The following is a 15,745-nucleotide window of genomic DNA, read 5'->3' on the forward strand; positions in this document are numbered from 1 at the left end:
ATGCACTGGAGGAAATGACCAAGTAAACAGACCTTTTGACTGCTGAGGGCCCAGGTGCAATAGGGTGCCCTATGGACACTAATAAGCACTTTTTAATATGTTCTATGCATTATTATACATTAGGGGGAGCCTATGTTTTGGGCCCAGTGTCATCTAGTATTTCCACTGCTGGTTGCCCAAATTCTCCAGTTTTGCTTGTCTTACTTGGGAAACTACTTTTAAAATGGCAGTTCTTTCTTTAAATAATAATTTTTCCTTTCTCCCCATAATTCTGGACTGTGTTGGCCAAGGCATATTTGAATGACACATCCCAAATTCCATTAACTATACATAGCTATATCATTAAAATATGAAGTGGTAAGAGTTACTCTGGTACTCCATTTCTTGACGAAAAACCCATGGTATTCACAGCAGGTTCTGCATTACTGATATGACAATTTACATCTCCTTTTTGTTTGTAGTTGGGGGTGAAATACAAAACGAATGTGCACACATCTACTTATTTCACTGCTCAGAATAGAAATTGGGATTGATTCCAAAATACTACACAAGGTTTTTTTCTTTACTTTTTCAAGTAAAACTCTTCCCCCTTATGAAACCTAACATTAGGACAGAGTCACCGTTAGCGCACTAGTGTTGTCACCCAGTCACTATTTTGAAGGCTAAGGCAGGAGCCAATTGTACTGCCAGTAAATTGTAACTTCCCCACCTCCCATCTAGGGTTGCCATCTGTCCAGTTTTTACATTATGGGCTGTCCAGTTCAAAACTGTCTCACACTAGGACAGGACTCCATGGGCCACTATGTCATAGCCTAACCCCAGACATCACCTGGTGTACCCCCCTGAAGGTGAAAAAACAAGTCCTGGACCGGCAAACTGTGGATTCTGGCAAATGCCAGAGGGGCTGCTGTAAGATGTCACAGTCAATATTCATTAGGCTGGTGGGGGATGTCTTGGCCTCTGTGTACTTGAAATGCCAGAGCCTATTTTGAATGTCAGTCCAGACCTGTGACTAGGGTTGCCACCTTTTCTGGAAAAAAATACCGGCCTTCCTATATATTTATGTTTTTTTCCCTTTTGGGATCGCCCATCATTTTTACCAGCCAGGCCGCCACCCTACCTGTGACAAACCTACCCCCTTCCCAGTCTCACCTCCTACTTGCCTTTAAAAAATGCTTGACCCCAGGGTCGGACTGGGTTGGTGGGACACCGGGAAAAAAAACGGTGGGCCCTGGCTTTACCCTTTTAATTCCTGACTCACACCACTGCCATTCCCCTTTATCTCTCTCCAATCTGAGCCCGTAGTGTCATGTCATCGCCCTGATGATCTGCCATAGTTGCCACTAAAAAGGACCCTGCAAAGATGCTCCAAATCACATTCTAACCTTTAATCGGCTTCCAGGAGTATTTAGGGAACCTAACAAGCAATTTACATAAATCTCTTCCTAACTGGCATTTAGGCTGCTCCCATCCGATTTTGTACACTAGTAATTGGGCCAAAACCACAGTTTGACAACCACTATTAAGGACAATGGATCTATGATCAGTTTTCGTTATTAGAGTACCTTATTGACACGTACCCCATTTTCCAAAGCAAGGCTACAAGTCTATTTATTTCAAACGTGTCATTTAGTCGTATAGGCGTTAAAATACACCTTCTGTTGTTTTTGTTTCGCTTATTTATTCGTCAATGACAATTATGACAATATTAACATATTCAACTCCCCTTCCGGCCCGTATTTTTCTCTACCTCGACCCACCTTCATTCCCCCTCTTTTCCCTGTTCACATGACGAGAATCACAAGTCATGTGACTCGGGAGAACACATTTTTTTGTGACTGTAGGGGAAGCAAACAGCGGCCCGTTTTGTTACCTTATTAGAAGAATACCAAAAACTGTCTGTTCAATGAGTAAATCAGTAAGGCGCAATGTCCAACATCAGGGTGTAAATAGACGTGGACAGCGGTTTGTAAACAGTATTCAAAAATAAGAAACATTTCAGTACGTCCTCCCCTGACACGCAATGGTACGTTTCTAGAGCCTCTATCTCTCTTAGACTGCGTTCCTGACTCAGCCCATTCCTTAAAAGAGGAAGGAGCAGAGGGAGAGGGTTACGAAAGCGGTGCAGGTTGAGCACAGAACACAGAAAACCCAGAGAAAGTCGAAACACCGCTGCTCAGGATGACAATGAAGTTTGAGCGCACAGACAACCCGTTGTGTGACAGTTCCAGTGTGAGGACTGCGCTTTCGGACCTGTATCTGGAAACCCTGCTTCAGAACAGAGGCTCAGCCAAGGTAAGAGCTAGTAACAAGAAAACCATACAAATGCCCTCACTGTCGGGTAAACTGACATACACGTGCCGTTCTACTGCCAGCTTCCTCATTTCCTGGAAGTTTTAAATCCAATTCCTTATATGAATTGGTTTCTCTGTGCTTTCCCTACACGGCACGTCTTGTAAACCGGCGAGTAAGGGGTTAAGCATTGCGGTTTCTCTGCGTGATGATCTTTGCTCTGCTCCTTGTCAGCTGATAAGAAAATAGAGGATCAGCGAAAACGAGGCCATGGTACAGATAAGAGACTGCTGAATGGAGGGGGACGTGTGCAGAGTACAAAGATTACAATCCTAAACCTGCTACAAAACAAGTGGCTTTGCTACATTATGCTGGTGTATTGGCTCTGCAGTAGTAGCACCTGTGACATTGCCCATTTGCTGAGCAGAGCCCACAAGAGTGCGAGTTCTGTCGAATTAAAACGCATACTTTCTTTTTAGAGGGGATCTAAAAATTGTTCTTAGCATAATAAAAGAAAAAAAATCCTTCTTAGCTACTTTCCAATAAACGCTAATGAAACCCTTTCAAGATTTTAAGTAGGGATGCACCGAATCCACTATTTGGGATTCTCCCGAATCCTGGGTGAAACATTTGGCCGAATACCGAACAGAATCCTCATTTGCGTGTTCAAATTAGGGTCAGGAAAGGTAAAAGTGGGGGGAAAACCTTCTTTTGTGACAAAAAGTCATGTTATTTCCCTATCCAACCCTAATTTACATATGCAAATTAGGATTCGGTTCGGCCAGGCACAAGGATTCGGCCAAATCCGAATCCTGCTGAAAAAGGCAGATTCCCGAACCGAATCCTGGATTCGGTGCATCCCTAGTTTTAAGGTTCTTTATAAATGTTTGCTATTGAAAGCAGTTTAGCTTCCCTTTCTGTTGGTTTTGGCTGCTGAAACAGTGTAGCAGAATTTTGTTTTCCTCTATAGCTGTTAGGCTGGTTTCTGCTGCATCCAGCAAGACAGAATTTAAACAGCCAGATACGGCTTTCAGTAGTTATTGCAGTATATTTACAAAAAATTGTAAAACCAATGAAAATGCTGACTTAATGTATGCTGGAAAGTTGCTTACAATTAGATTTTGTGTTATTATTGGTTGCGTTTTTAAGAGGAGATGCCCTTTATACATACAGATGTCTACTCAGCTGATTATGAGTGTTACAGACATAGTCAGTTGCGTAACTGCTCTCCCTCCCCTGGGGGGAGAGGGTCTGGAGTTCCAAAGTTAAAGGGGTTGTTCACCTTTGAGGTACCTTTTTGTATGACCTAGAGTGATATTCTGAGACAATTTGCAATTGTTTTTTAATATTTGTGCTTTTGGAGTTCTTTAGCTTTTTATTCACCAGCTCTCTAGTTTGCAATTTCAGTAATCTGGTTACTAGGGTCCAAATTACCCTAACAACCATGCACTAATTTAAATAAGAAACTGAATACTGAATATGATCCTGAAATATGAATAGGAGTAATAAAAATGAGTAATAAAAAGTAGCAACAACAAAACATTTGTAGCCTTACAAATCATTTGTTTGATCCGTGACCCCCATTTGAAAGCTGGAAAGAGTCAGAAGAATAATGCAAATAATTAAAAAAAAAAAAACGATATAAAAAAAATAATAAAAATAATGACAACCAATTGATGAAAAGTTGCTTAGAAGAAGCCATTCTACAACATACTAAAAGTTAACTCAAAGGTGAACCACCTCTTTAAGCCAACGCATATAGTTATTTTTCATCCTAATAGCAATTTTAATGGCTGCAGTAACTTTATGGCCAGTGAGGGGCTGACGTTGGCTTTTGACTATAGCCACTCCTGATTGAGTTGGTAACTTATTGCTACTGCTTGGGGTTAAAATGATTGCTGATCTAAGCGATTGTTGCTCGTTCAGATATCAGTCATGCAGCCGACACAGTTCTTTCCCATTAGGTCTGTATAAGGCCCCTGATCATTAGCCTGAGGGTCAAGTGATCAATTCAGTAGAAGTCCAGTGTTATACTTGGTATATTTTCTGCTGGCTTATCCGCTGCCATCTTGTTTATGCACTGAGCCAGACCTGTATGGTATGGCTTAGCAGCATCATGCATTATGTGGCTGTGCCCATAGCAGAATGATTGTGTAGATGACATAAACACTTGATTACATGTTAGGTGAAAGCTGCTTAGCAGGTCCTTGGAAGTTCATTCTCCTCATGTGGTGACTAGGAATGGATGAATTTGACCCGTTTGTTTCGCCGCCGATGCCCATTAAAGTCTGTGGGTGGCAAAAAAAATGTTGTCACGCAACGCACGCCGCCATACAAGTCTATGGGCCGCATTTTTGCGGTGAAAAAATTCGCCCATCCCTAGTGGTGAAACATCCTTTACGCTCTTAAAAAAAAAATAACTGAGATGGGATGAACCAAATGCTTAATATCAATAACAGCACTTCACAATGCTGTGAGATGGTTAAATGAAATATTGATGCAGGGATCTTAATGTATTTTCTGAGTGATGAAAATTAAATTTCAGCTTATTTATCCTGTACTGGATAAATATTTGTTTGTACTAAACTTTGTATACCCAACAGGGCTCCCAAACCAGTGCCAGCTCTCACACAGAGGAGCTTTACACAAATGGATCTGCAGCTCCAGGAACAGAGGAAAAGAAGAGAGTACGACTTGTACAGTTTGAAAGAGAAACTGAAGAACCTATGGTAAGTGATGGGACATAGGCAAAGACCTAGAAGTATAGTTTAAAAATTGGGGTATATAGAACTGTGAGAGATGGAACAAAACATATTTTCTTGCAGGCTATAAAAGCATTTGATTGATTGATTGAGCGAGTGGATCTGATTAGAAGTGGGCTGCACTTACTCTCAATTCTGCATCTACTGATGCCCTACTAACATTCCAAGACTGACTGACACCTAATAGAATCTCCATCTAAAACTAATATTCTGTCCAAATGATAAAAATGCCTCTTATGATCTTAATGTGTCATATAGCCATGGAAACAGTGAATAATTTTTGGTTAAACACAAAGGTGTTGCTCCAACATGAAAATAATATCTTTTTATTTACCTAGACTAGTTTGTTTGCTAAATAATTTTGTTATTCCAACCCTGTACTTTATATTTTATATTTTTCTCTTTTAAGTATCCAGTTCAAAATGGCATGTGTCTTATGGTTTGAATTTATGTAAATCAAGTTTCAGTTCATATGGGAAGTGATACTAGAACTGATCACTAGGGTTGCCACCTTTTCTGGAAAAAAAAAACGGCCTATTTATCATTTTTCCCTATTAACATTGGGAACAACCATCATTTCTACTGGCCAGGCCGGTAAAATACTGGCCAGGTGGCAACCCTAGTATCAACACAGAGTGCAGGGAAGGCAATTCTAGAATGACTGAGCCCAGTGATTTTAAATATGTTAGGACCAAAGCATTCATATATAGGGGCAGATTTATTTAAGTGTGAAATTAGTGCTCACTGCAGAAAACCCCACTTTCCATTTGTTACTATGGTATTTTTAGAAGTGTATTTATCAGTGAGTGAAAGTTCCCCTTTTAATAAATACACTTCTAAAATCCAATAGAAATAAAATAGAAAGTGGGTAAGTTCTAATTTCACACTTAAATCTGCCCCATAGAGTAAAACATGTTTTTTATTTCATAGAAAATCTATATTTGTTGATCAGGCAGTTGCAGGTTTTCTTTGGTGTGACTGTTCCTTTAAAGAGGATATTTAACTTGTACATCACATATAGAGTAGAGTATTGCCTTTTAGGCTAATGGTACACTAGATTTATCTTTTTAGGCTAAGGCTAATAGCAAAATAGACAGTCACAGCTTCATTTCACAGGTGGAGAAATTCAAATGAGCTCCCATTCGCTCTGCTGTGTTGGGCCTGTGTGTGGGCTTGGTTTTCGCAAAAAATTGTGTGTCTGCAAAAAGGCCAACTTGTGCCTGTTAGTTCAGAGACCAGGCAAAGTTGAGAAAAAGAAAAGCTAGGCGAACGTTACAAGATCTGCCTGTTTGGCAAGGTTGCAAACAATCAAAACTTAGCCTGGGTGAAGCATGATTTGGCCCACTGCCTGGGTTGCCAAATCAGGCAATCATTTACAGCCCAATGTAAGTTCTACCTAGAGGTTTTTTACCAGCCAGCCCAAACCAGTTCAGTCCAAGATCCCCAACTAGATAATTAGAATTTATTTTTACCAATTTACTTCTTGGCTCCTTATGGATGGCTTCAATTGGGTGGAACACATGACTTGAGTGATTTGGACAACCGAACATGAAATGTTTTGGTTCATAGGTGTTATTTGATATCTTAAGTCTGATTATTCATATAGGGTTCAGATTTGGTTAGGTAGTCAGGTTAATCTTTGTGGAGGATTGGTATGCAGCCAAACCCAAAAATGACGCTTTCTATGCATCCCAACTATCCAGACTTAGCCAGTGATTACAGTTGGTGTGTGTGATGAGCAGGCAGTAGATAAAGCTGTGCTTTCATTAAGAAACCTATTGACTGGCAGCTGGTGTCTCCCTGCTAGCAGTTATGTGGAACTTCCACTAGAGCTGCAAGTGGAACATTAATGCAAGCAGAACAATTTACGGTAGTAAGCCATGGCATTATTCTTTTAATTTGCAGATAAGAACTTTAGTGAATTGTTTGCAATAAAAAAAAATTAATACTGAGCTCTTTTAACAGGGTATCACTCTCAAGGTGAATTCACAGCAGAGCTGCATAGTCGCTCGCATATTACATGGAGGATTCATTCACAGACAAGGTTCTTTTTTCTTGTTGTTTTTTTCTTTGCTTCTATGACTACAGTCTGGACCGAGACGATGGCTTTTATCTTTTTTTTAACTGTTTACATTTTCTGTGTTATTCAGTCTTTCTGTGTAAGTAGAGACACAAGGGCATTTAATGATTCGTAAAGGACAGACCAGACTAACGGGCAAACCAGTTCAACAGGCATTGCATGGAATGCAGCAGAAGAACACTGATGAAATAGCAGTTTAAATAAAACCAGATTCAACATTAGATTGCACAGAGGGCACCATAAGGCTCATATCACATGGGCCCACAGATTCACCCCAATCAACTTCTTTTTAAAGGTTAAGTAAGCTATTATTATAAAAGTGAATGTAAAATTGATGAGTGCTATTCTTAGTACTTAAGCTATTTACAATCTTTATGTATTTGTTTTAATTTCAAGACATTAAGGGGTACATGTACTGTTAATGAATGAAGTTTGTTACAACAGCACTACCTGCTGATCAGTTTTTAAACTTTGAAGTAATCAAGGAAGTTGTCATGAGAAAGAGAGAGGGCTGGTCCGATGTTCATCTAGTTAGGAAGAATATAAGAAACCTCAAACTTTTCTCACATCTTTCCAAACCAGAAGAACATCTGACCAGCACTATTTCTTTCTCCTGACAACTTCATGGTCAGAAACTGACCAGCAGGCAGCGCTGTTGTAACAAAATTCAATCATATTAATAGTACATGTATTTCTTAATATGAATTATAAAAAGTTAATAATGAAGGTAAATTGCACTCTAATCAATGATGCATTGACTTATTTTAAGGGTTTACTTATCCTTTAATTTTAATGAGAATAACATGAAAGCAACCGTACATACTAAAAACCCCTTCAAAGATACACTAAATAGATATCATACATTTGGCCACTGGCACTTAAAGGTGTTGTTACCTTCCAAATACTTTTTTTCAATTCAGTTGTTTTTAGATTGTTCCCCAGAAATAAAGACTTTTTTCAATTAGTTTCCATTATTTATTTTTTACGGTTTTTCCAAAAAGTTTAAAGTTGAATGTCCCTGTCTGGTATTTTACAACAATTAGTTGATACATTTCTCAGCAGCATCTCTGGAGTATTGGCAACAATTGTATCAGTTCTAACAGCTGCCTGTAGTGAAACACAGAGATTCTGCTCAGCAGGGACAAAAATAAGAAATGTATCAACTAAATGTATCAATTTAGAACAGTTTACAGGATCGGTGACACCCCCCCCCCCCCGAGCTGCTTCAGAAGGTTAAAAAAGACACTTGACACTTCAGTATTAGAAAAACGGTCACATATAGAAAATAAAAAGTCATTGGAAAATGTCATTATTTCTGGTGATCTATCTGAAAATGAATTATTTGAAGTTGAACCACCCCTTTAAGAGGTGTGAGAGGTCATTGCTGACTCAAAAGTGATGTGGAATACACCACTATCCTGTTTTTCAGGATAATATAATTTTGGTGAGGCTTTCTGTGGGCTAAAGGATTGGATCTCTAGGGTGTGAACCGATATTTCTCGTAAGTTCAATGACATACGTGGTGAAATAGCAGTAGTCAAAACACCCTACTATCTGGAGCCACTTCCCGTTTGTACTGATTCTTGATTGGAAAATTCTGCCACAGTGGTAGATAAAAAAAAATAAAAATAAAATAAAATGCAAGGAGTTCAAGGCCATATAAAACTGAATATAGGTTTCAAATTTTTTCTGGAGACTACATTCAACTGTGAGTGTGTCTGTTTATCTGCATGATATCATGTCTGTGTGTATGTTTAAATGTATTAATGTTAGGGATGCACCGAATCTACTATTTTGGATTCCTGCAAACGCCCCAATCCTTCTCAAAAGATTCAGCCGAATACGAATCCAAATTCTAATTTGCATATGCAAATTAGGGGTGGGAAGGGGAAAACATTTTTACTTCTTTTTTGACCATAAATAAAGTAACGCAATTTCCCTCCCCTAATTTGCATATGCAAATTTGGTTCTCCAGGCAGAAGGATTCAGCTGAAAAAGGCCAAATACTGGCCGAATCACGAACCAAATCCTGGATTCGGTGCATCCCTAGTTAATGTCTGAGCTCCTAAAGACATTAAAGGAACAGTAACATAAAAAAATAAGTGTTTTAAAGTAATGAAAATATAATGCAGTGTTGCCCTGCACTGGTAAAACTGCTGTTTGCTTAAGAAACACTTCAATTGTTTATATATAAGCTGCTCTGTAGCAATGGGGACAGTCATTCAAATGAGAAAAGGTTTAGGTTACACAGCAGATAGCAAATAAGCTCTGTCTGTCTAATGGTGTTATCGGTTATCCATTAGTTAACCTGTGCCATATAGCCGTTTTTCAATTTCCACCATTGCTCCACAGCAGCTTGTTTACATCAACTATAGTAGTGTTTCTGAAGCAAACAGATCAGTTTTACCAGTGCAGGGCAACAGTATATGATATTTTCACTACTTTAAAACACTTACATTTTTTGGTGTTACTGTTCCTTTAAGGGAATCTGCTATCCCAACATGTTTCAGCAGGACATTTTCCATCCTTACCTCCCTTACAGTGAAGAAACCATTGTGCTGCTTAAAGGAACAGTTCAGTGAGAAAATAAAAACTGTGTAAATAGATAGGCTGTGCAAAATAAAAAATGTTTCCTATATAATTAGTTAGCCAAAAATGTAATGTATAAAGGCTGGAGTGACTGGATGTGTAACATAATAGCCAGAACACTGCTTTTCCTGCTCTATAACTCTGAGTTAGTCAGTGACTTGAAGGGGGGCCACATGGTACATATCTATTCAGTGAGTTTGTAATTGATCCTCGACATGAAGGAGGAAGCCGGAAGTAGTGTTCTGGCTATTATGTTACACATCCAGTCACTAAAGCCTTTAATACATTACATTACTAACCATATTAGATAAGCTTTGCAAAATAAAAAATATTTATACAGTTTTTATTTTCACACTGAACAATTCCTTAAAGGTGGAAATCCTGTTTCAAAGTGGTCAGTGGACAGACCACTAACTATACTGCATTAACAGCCTTGATCCAACTAGTGACTGTTCTGTTTATCGCTTCTTTTAGCCAGTTCTTTATTCAAGTACAAATATTATGTTCAAGGCCAATTTTCCTTAATTTAATCATTAACCTTCTGTCCATGTTGTCCATGAAATTGCTTAACAAAGTAGATTACATCCACAAACACAAACAGTAAGATCTGGAAATACCATTGTTGCACCCAGAGAAATTAACTTTTATTAAATTTGTGTTTTGAGAATTTATCATTAATATAAAGATATTGCACTTATATTAGCAGCTACTACATTATCTAGGCTAGCCAGACTATTTGAGTCAGCTGCATCATACAAGAATTTTTCTTGTAGGTTCACTTCATGTTGGAGATGAAATTCTGGAAATCAATGGGAAAAGTGTTCGAAATCAGAGTGTGGATCATCTGCAAAGTGTTCTGGTAAGGTTAAATGTGACTCGATTTTAGCTTTACAGAGGTGGGTGTATGCATGGTGTGTGTTTAGGCAGGTTGAAATGTTTTAATGTGGGAAAGGTTTGTTTGGCATATGTCAATAACCATGAAGAAAAGTCACTAAATGCATGTAAGACTTGGTTGAACATTGGTGATCTATATGATGCTACATGATATTCTGATTATATCCGTTTTCCTTTTTAGAAAGAAAGCAAAGGGACTGTTGTTTTAAAAGTGTCACCATCACAGAGCAATCGCAAGCCCCCACTTCAGGTAGTTTGCAGTACAAACTTATTTCACTTTCCATTTAACAGTCTCCTTAGACCTTCTTGCATGTCATTGTTCTTTATAAACCTGCCTTCCAACATGTGAAAGGATGGCTAATTGGACCTTTTAATATGAAATCTTGGACAGCACACTATGAGCTATGTAGTGAGCAAGGCCATGCTGTAACATAGCTCACATCTTATTATACAGCTGCAGTGTCCCTGATAGCAGCTAATCCCATACTTACCATTCACTGTGCATTGAAGCTTGGCAAATTGTTTTACATTATCCCTTTTAAAATAAGTTAGTCGATTCAGCTGAAAGGCACCACAGTCTTTGCCTACATCTTAATAGGTACACACGGGGGGGATATCTGCATGCCACTATTATCATTTAATTCCATTGTATTAGCATAGACATTCACTAAGTGTGTTCTTACTTTTTTTCGCCTCTCGCTAGATTTATAATTTTCTTCATTTTGTTTAATTTTTGTCAGATGTATGTACGAGCACTGTTTGATTACAACCCTCTCTCTGATGCATTGATACCATGCCGTGAGGCTGGCTTGACCTTTCATACTGGAGATATCCTTCAGATCATAAACAAGGATGATTCCAATTGGTGGCAAGGACGTTTACAGGGTGAGGGTTCAGCAGGCCTTATCCCTTCTCCAGAACTTCAGGAGTGGTACGTATTAAATGAGCTTTATAATGAAGGGCATCTTGCTTATGATTACCAATATCTTTGTCACTCTAATGAAATGTGGAAATAATTTACAAAAACAGTGTTGCTGATAAGGTTAAAAAGAAATTAAGTCTGTGAAGTATTTTTACATTCAAGAATGTTCTCTTTAGCCTTATTGTCATTTTGTAAATGGATTAAATGAGCTACATAATTTTTTTTTATGCTGCAGTTTCAAATATTTCCCTTTTCTTTCTTTTTTCCTTATTTCTCTTTTGTTCTAAAAGGAAACTAAACCATATTTCATTTTCCTTTTGGATATGTATGCAGTAGTTTTCACTGAAAAAAGTCAGATTCACACTTTTGCTACTATCTTCAAATGTTTATAGAGCAATGGTTTTATGATGCTTAACTCACATAAATGGACATCCCTAATTTGTCTTTATTATTCTATTAGCCTAATCCCGTTTCTCTCAACTATCTATTTCAGTAATGTTCCAAAACTATACTGCTAAAAGTATAGGTCTGTATCTTTTATCCTAGTAAAAGTAACTAATCCCCTTCGAGACACACCGGGTCAATTAACTGCGATGAACTTCACAAAAAAGTTTAAATGAAATTAAAAGTGCCCGTGTAAGAGCACTTAATCCCATCAAGGTTGTACTGTGTATTTTAAATCTCAAGTGGAGAACTTTACATTTAAGTAAAGTACAATTGAATTGCAACCAACAGGGCCTAAATTTCTTCTAACATACAAAATAGGTGGGCTTAATTTATGCACATTTCCCGGCCTTTTGCCTCGTGTTTTTTTTTTTGTTTTTTTTTTTTATGCACATGCTTATAACTAAATATACTATTTGTTTTTTGAAAATATAAGTTTAAATTTCCAACTCACCATACCACATCAAGGCAAAACCCATATGGTGTTCCTAACCCCTTGCACTTTTTCATAGGCTGACTCCCAGCTTGATTGCATTATTTGATGAAAGTATCTTTTGTTTTTATTTATTTTTCTTGGTAGGGGAGTGATTGCCAACACCCATTTTTATAGATATAATCTTTATGGATTTGTAGGCAGAACCAGCAAATAGCAATTCTAGGCTCAGATAGCATAAATCAATGCTACTGGGTTTTAGTGGACCCATATTTCTGAAAAGCCCCCTTATCTTTTTTTTTTTTAACATATCTTTTTTTTTTTATTTCGTGAATAAAATGTCAACAGTACAGTTTTGTCATTGCATCATTTTTCACAATATCGTGTATCACATGTAATATACATTGAAAGGTATTTCAACAGTAATAACTTGTGGAAATATAAGGTAATTATTACAACTTCCATTAAACAACAGAAAAAGAAAAAGAAAATAAACCAAGAATAACCAAAAGAAGAAAAAAAAAAAAAAAAAGGGAATAGATAAACATACTTAGGTAAATAGTATAGAGCAGGTAATAATGTGATTGCTAAGAGAATTCACGCATATTTCTCGAGCTTCTATGTTGTCCACAATTTGTAATCCATCCTGTTATGACGGGTTGTGTTCACAATTAACTTTGATAAGTAAATGTACTCGTGGGGAGAAATTGAGTCAAGGAAACAAAAGCAAAAAGGAAGAGGATTTCTTGTAGTTCTCCCAAGGTTGCCATATGTCATCAAAGAGTTCTTTTTTGTTATCTGCAATGGCTGTTAGTAAATGCATTTCTTGAATATAATTGAGTCTAGAAACAAATTGAGTTACAAAAAGTGTAGGAGAAACCCAGTTAAGTGCAATAACCCAGCGTGCTGCTGCCCATATCTGAAATAGCAAAGCATTGGTAATTTTATTAAAATCTGGATTAGGGTGATTCAGTAAAAGATGTTCAGGAGTTCACGTAATAGGTGAATTAGTTAAGTCACAAGCAATTTGGACCACCTTAGTCCAAAATTGCTCTACTATTGGGCAGGACCACCACGAATGTTTATAATCACCTAGTCCCCCACATCCTCTAAAACACAATGGAGAAGAGGAAGGAGAAAAATTGTGTTTACGTTTTGGCGTGTAATACCATCTTGAAATTACTTTGTAAGCCATTTCTCGAATGGCAACATTGGGAGAAAATTTATGAGCGAATTCCATTGCTTTGGACCAATCTTCAGTAGTCCATAATAGGTTGAAATCCCTTTCCCATGCCTTCATATACATAGGTAAAGAGGAAGATGGAGCCTCAATTAACATGGAGTATATTGTGGAAATATTACCTTTAGCTTGTAGGGCATTTTTACAGAGATTTTCAAATAATGAGCCTGTCAATGAAGGTTTCTTTTGTAATTGTGAGAAATAAAAGTGGAAAAGTTGAGAATAACGTAAAAACTCTCGTGGATGGATTGTTAATGACTCTTTTAATGAGTTCCAAGTTAAGCCCCCTTATCTTTTAAACCAAGGTCACAAATATTCCAGAAAGTAGATGCCATAGCTGTATTTATTATTTGTGTATGTTCATTTATGTAGCACTGTCTAAACTAGGTGTAAAGTGTGGGTCAAGGTTAAAACAACATCAAGTTAGCTGCAGTCTATAGCAAAGATTGAATGCAGTTGGATTCACTAGAGCAGAAGTGTGCTGTAATTCAAACCTTGCATGCACTGCTTAATTATATATTCATTCCAGCAGTTTCTGTGGTTCAAGGTGACAAAATCATCTCAGCTTTTTTCTTTTTGTGTTTTTTGTTTCTTTTTCTTTTACAACAGGCGCGTGGCAAGTTCCACTACTTCAAATCAGAATCCACAAAGTTGTAGCCCTTTTAGCAAGAAGAAGAAATGTAAAGACAAATACCTGGCAAAGCACAGTTCAAGTGAGTCACCTGCTGAATAAATTATCACAGTTGTGATGTAGGGCCCTATAGAGTTAATCTTTTCACCATTTCCTTGGGTTATTGGGCAGAATCCCTGTTACAGAATAACCTTTACAGTGATAGGCTGAGAGATTTGGTGACACTGCTCTGACACACTCCTATATAGTGTGTGCAGGGAGTGGCCTCTTCCTCTTTGGCCTGTGGATGGTGATCCAGCTGGATGTGCTCAGGGGAGCCTGGGCACAGCTAGGCCCAGAAAGGCCCATGTGCTTTGGAGAAGAAGTCGGGGACCAGGTAACCCCGTGAATGAGGAATAGTTACACTAGGGCAGACTTGTCATAGTCTCTCTAAGAGAGAAAGGCAGAGAGGTTAGAGAGAAAGAGCAGCTGAAGCTCCAACGAGGATTTGCAGTAAGGGAGTAGCTTCCCAGAGGCTTTATGTGTTGCCTCCAGTCAGACCTCAGTGAAGAGGGACTGTAGGGTAGAAGCTGCTTTCCTGACAACTTCCAGGAGGGAATGTGTGTGAATACTGCAAATGCCTAATGGAGACCTTTCCTCTGTGAGAAATGCCTAATGCCTGCAGCTCTGTGTGAGAAATGTGCTATTGCCTCAGCTCCTGCGTGAGTACTAAACCTGTGGTCACTTGCCTTGTGCATAGTTAAATAAACCGTTTCTGTTTTACTGCAAGAACCTCCTGGCGCCCATCTTTTGTTGTATGCACAGTAGCCTGGGGGGGATGTAGTTGCACTACACCATAGAGGGAACACTTCCACTTAGCGAAGGCCCTGACCCTGTTGTGTGAGTCGCAGTGTAACCCATGCTTCTACTGCTAGCTGGACAGTTTTAACTATTAGTGTGCTATGCAGTCCAAATAGGTGTTACACATATATATATATATATATATATATATATATATATATATATATATATATATATATATATATATATATATATATATATATATATATATATATATATATATATATATATATATATATATATATATATATATATATATATATATATATATATATATATATATATATATATATATTCGCAAAAACTGGAGCACTCATACGTCAAAACAGCTGCCTAGGTGCGGTATTCAAAAATTATGTAAACCAATTATTGTACAAAAAACCGCACACTCAGGTCTTCTCAAAGGTGAAAAAAGAACATATTTATTACGACGTTTCGGCTTCTATACTGAAGCCTTTCTCAAGTGGAGTGCACAGTGCAATTGATAATCCGTATTTAAACACAAAATGGCGCCAAGGCCCACCATGTGACGTCATAGCATCATGTGAGCGTCATCAAGTGAATCGTGTATAAGTTTAGCATATTATAACAGCGTTCCCCCTATAGAGCAGAGTTTAG

At 37.9% G+C, this 15,745-nt stretch overlaps 1 protein-coding gene across 1 annotated transcript in view; it reads left to right on the forward strand.

Moving 5' to 3' along the window:
• Nucleotides 1-2,104: 2,104 nt before the first annotated feature.
• The window catches only part of mpp1.L (membrane protein, palmitoylated 1 L homeolog), a 19,308-nt gene continuing 5,667 nt past the window's right edge, over nucleotides 2,105-15,745 (forward strand). The window contains 7 exon segments of the mRNA NM_001086220.1: nucleotides 2,105-2,295; nucleotides 4,896-5,021; nucleotides 7,020-7,098; nucleotides 10,497-10,582; nucleotides 10,799-10,867; nucleotides 11,358-11,548; nucleotides 14,266-14,369. Of these exon segments, the coding sequence (NP_001079689.1) occupies nucleotides 2,182-2,295; nucleotides 4,896-5,021; nucleotides 7,020-7,098; nucleotides 10,497-10,582; nucleotides 10,799-10,867; nucleotides 11,358-11,548; nucleotides 14,266-14,369 (769 nt within the window). The 5' untranslated portion in view covers nucleotides 2,105-2,181.

Source organism: Xenopus laevis, chromosome 4L (genome assembly GCF_017654675.1).
Source record: "Xenopus laevis strain J_2021 chromosome 4L, Xenopus_laevis_v10.1, whole genome shotgun sequence".
NCBI lineage: Eukaryota > Metazoa > Chordata > Amphibia > Anura > Pipidae > Xenopus > Xenopus laevis.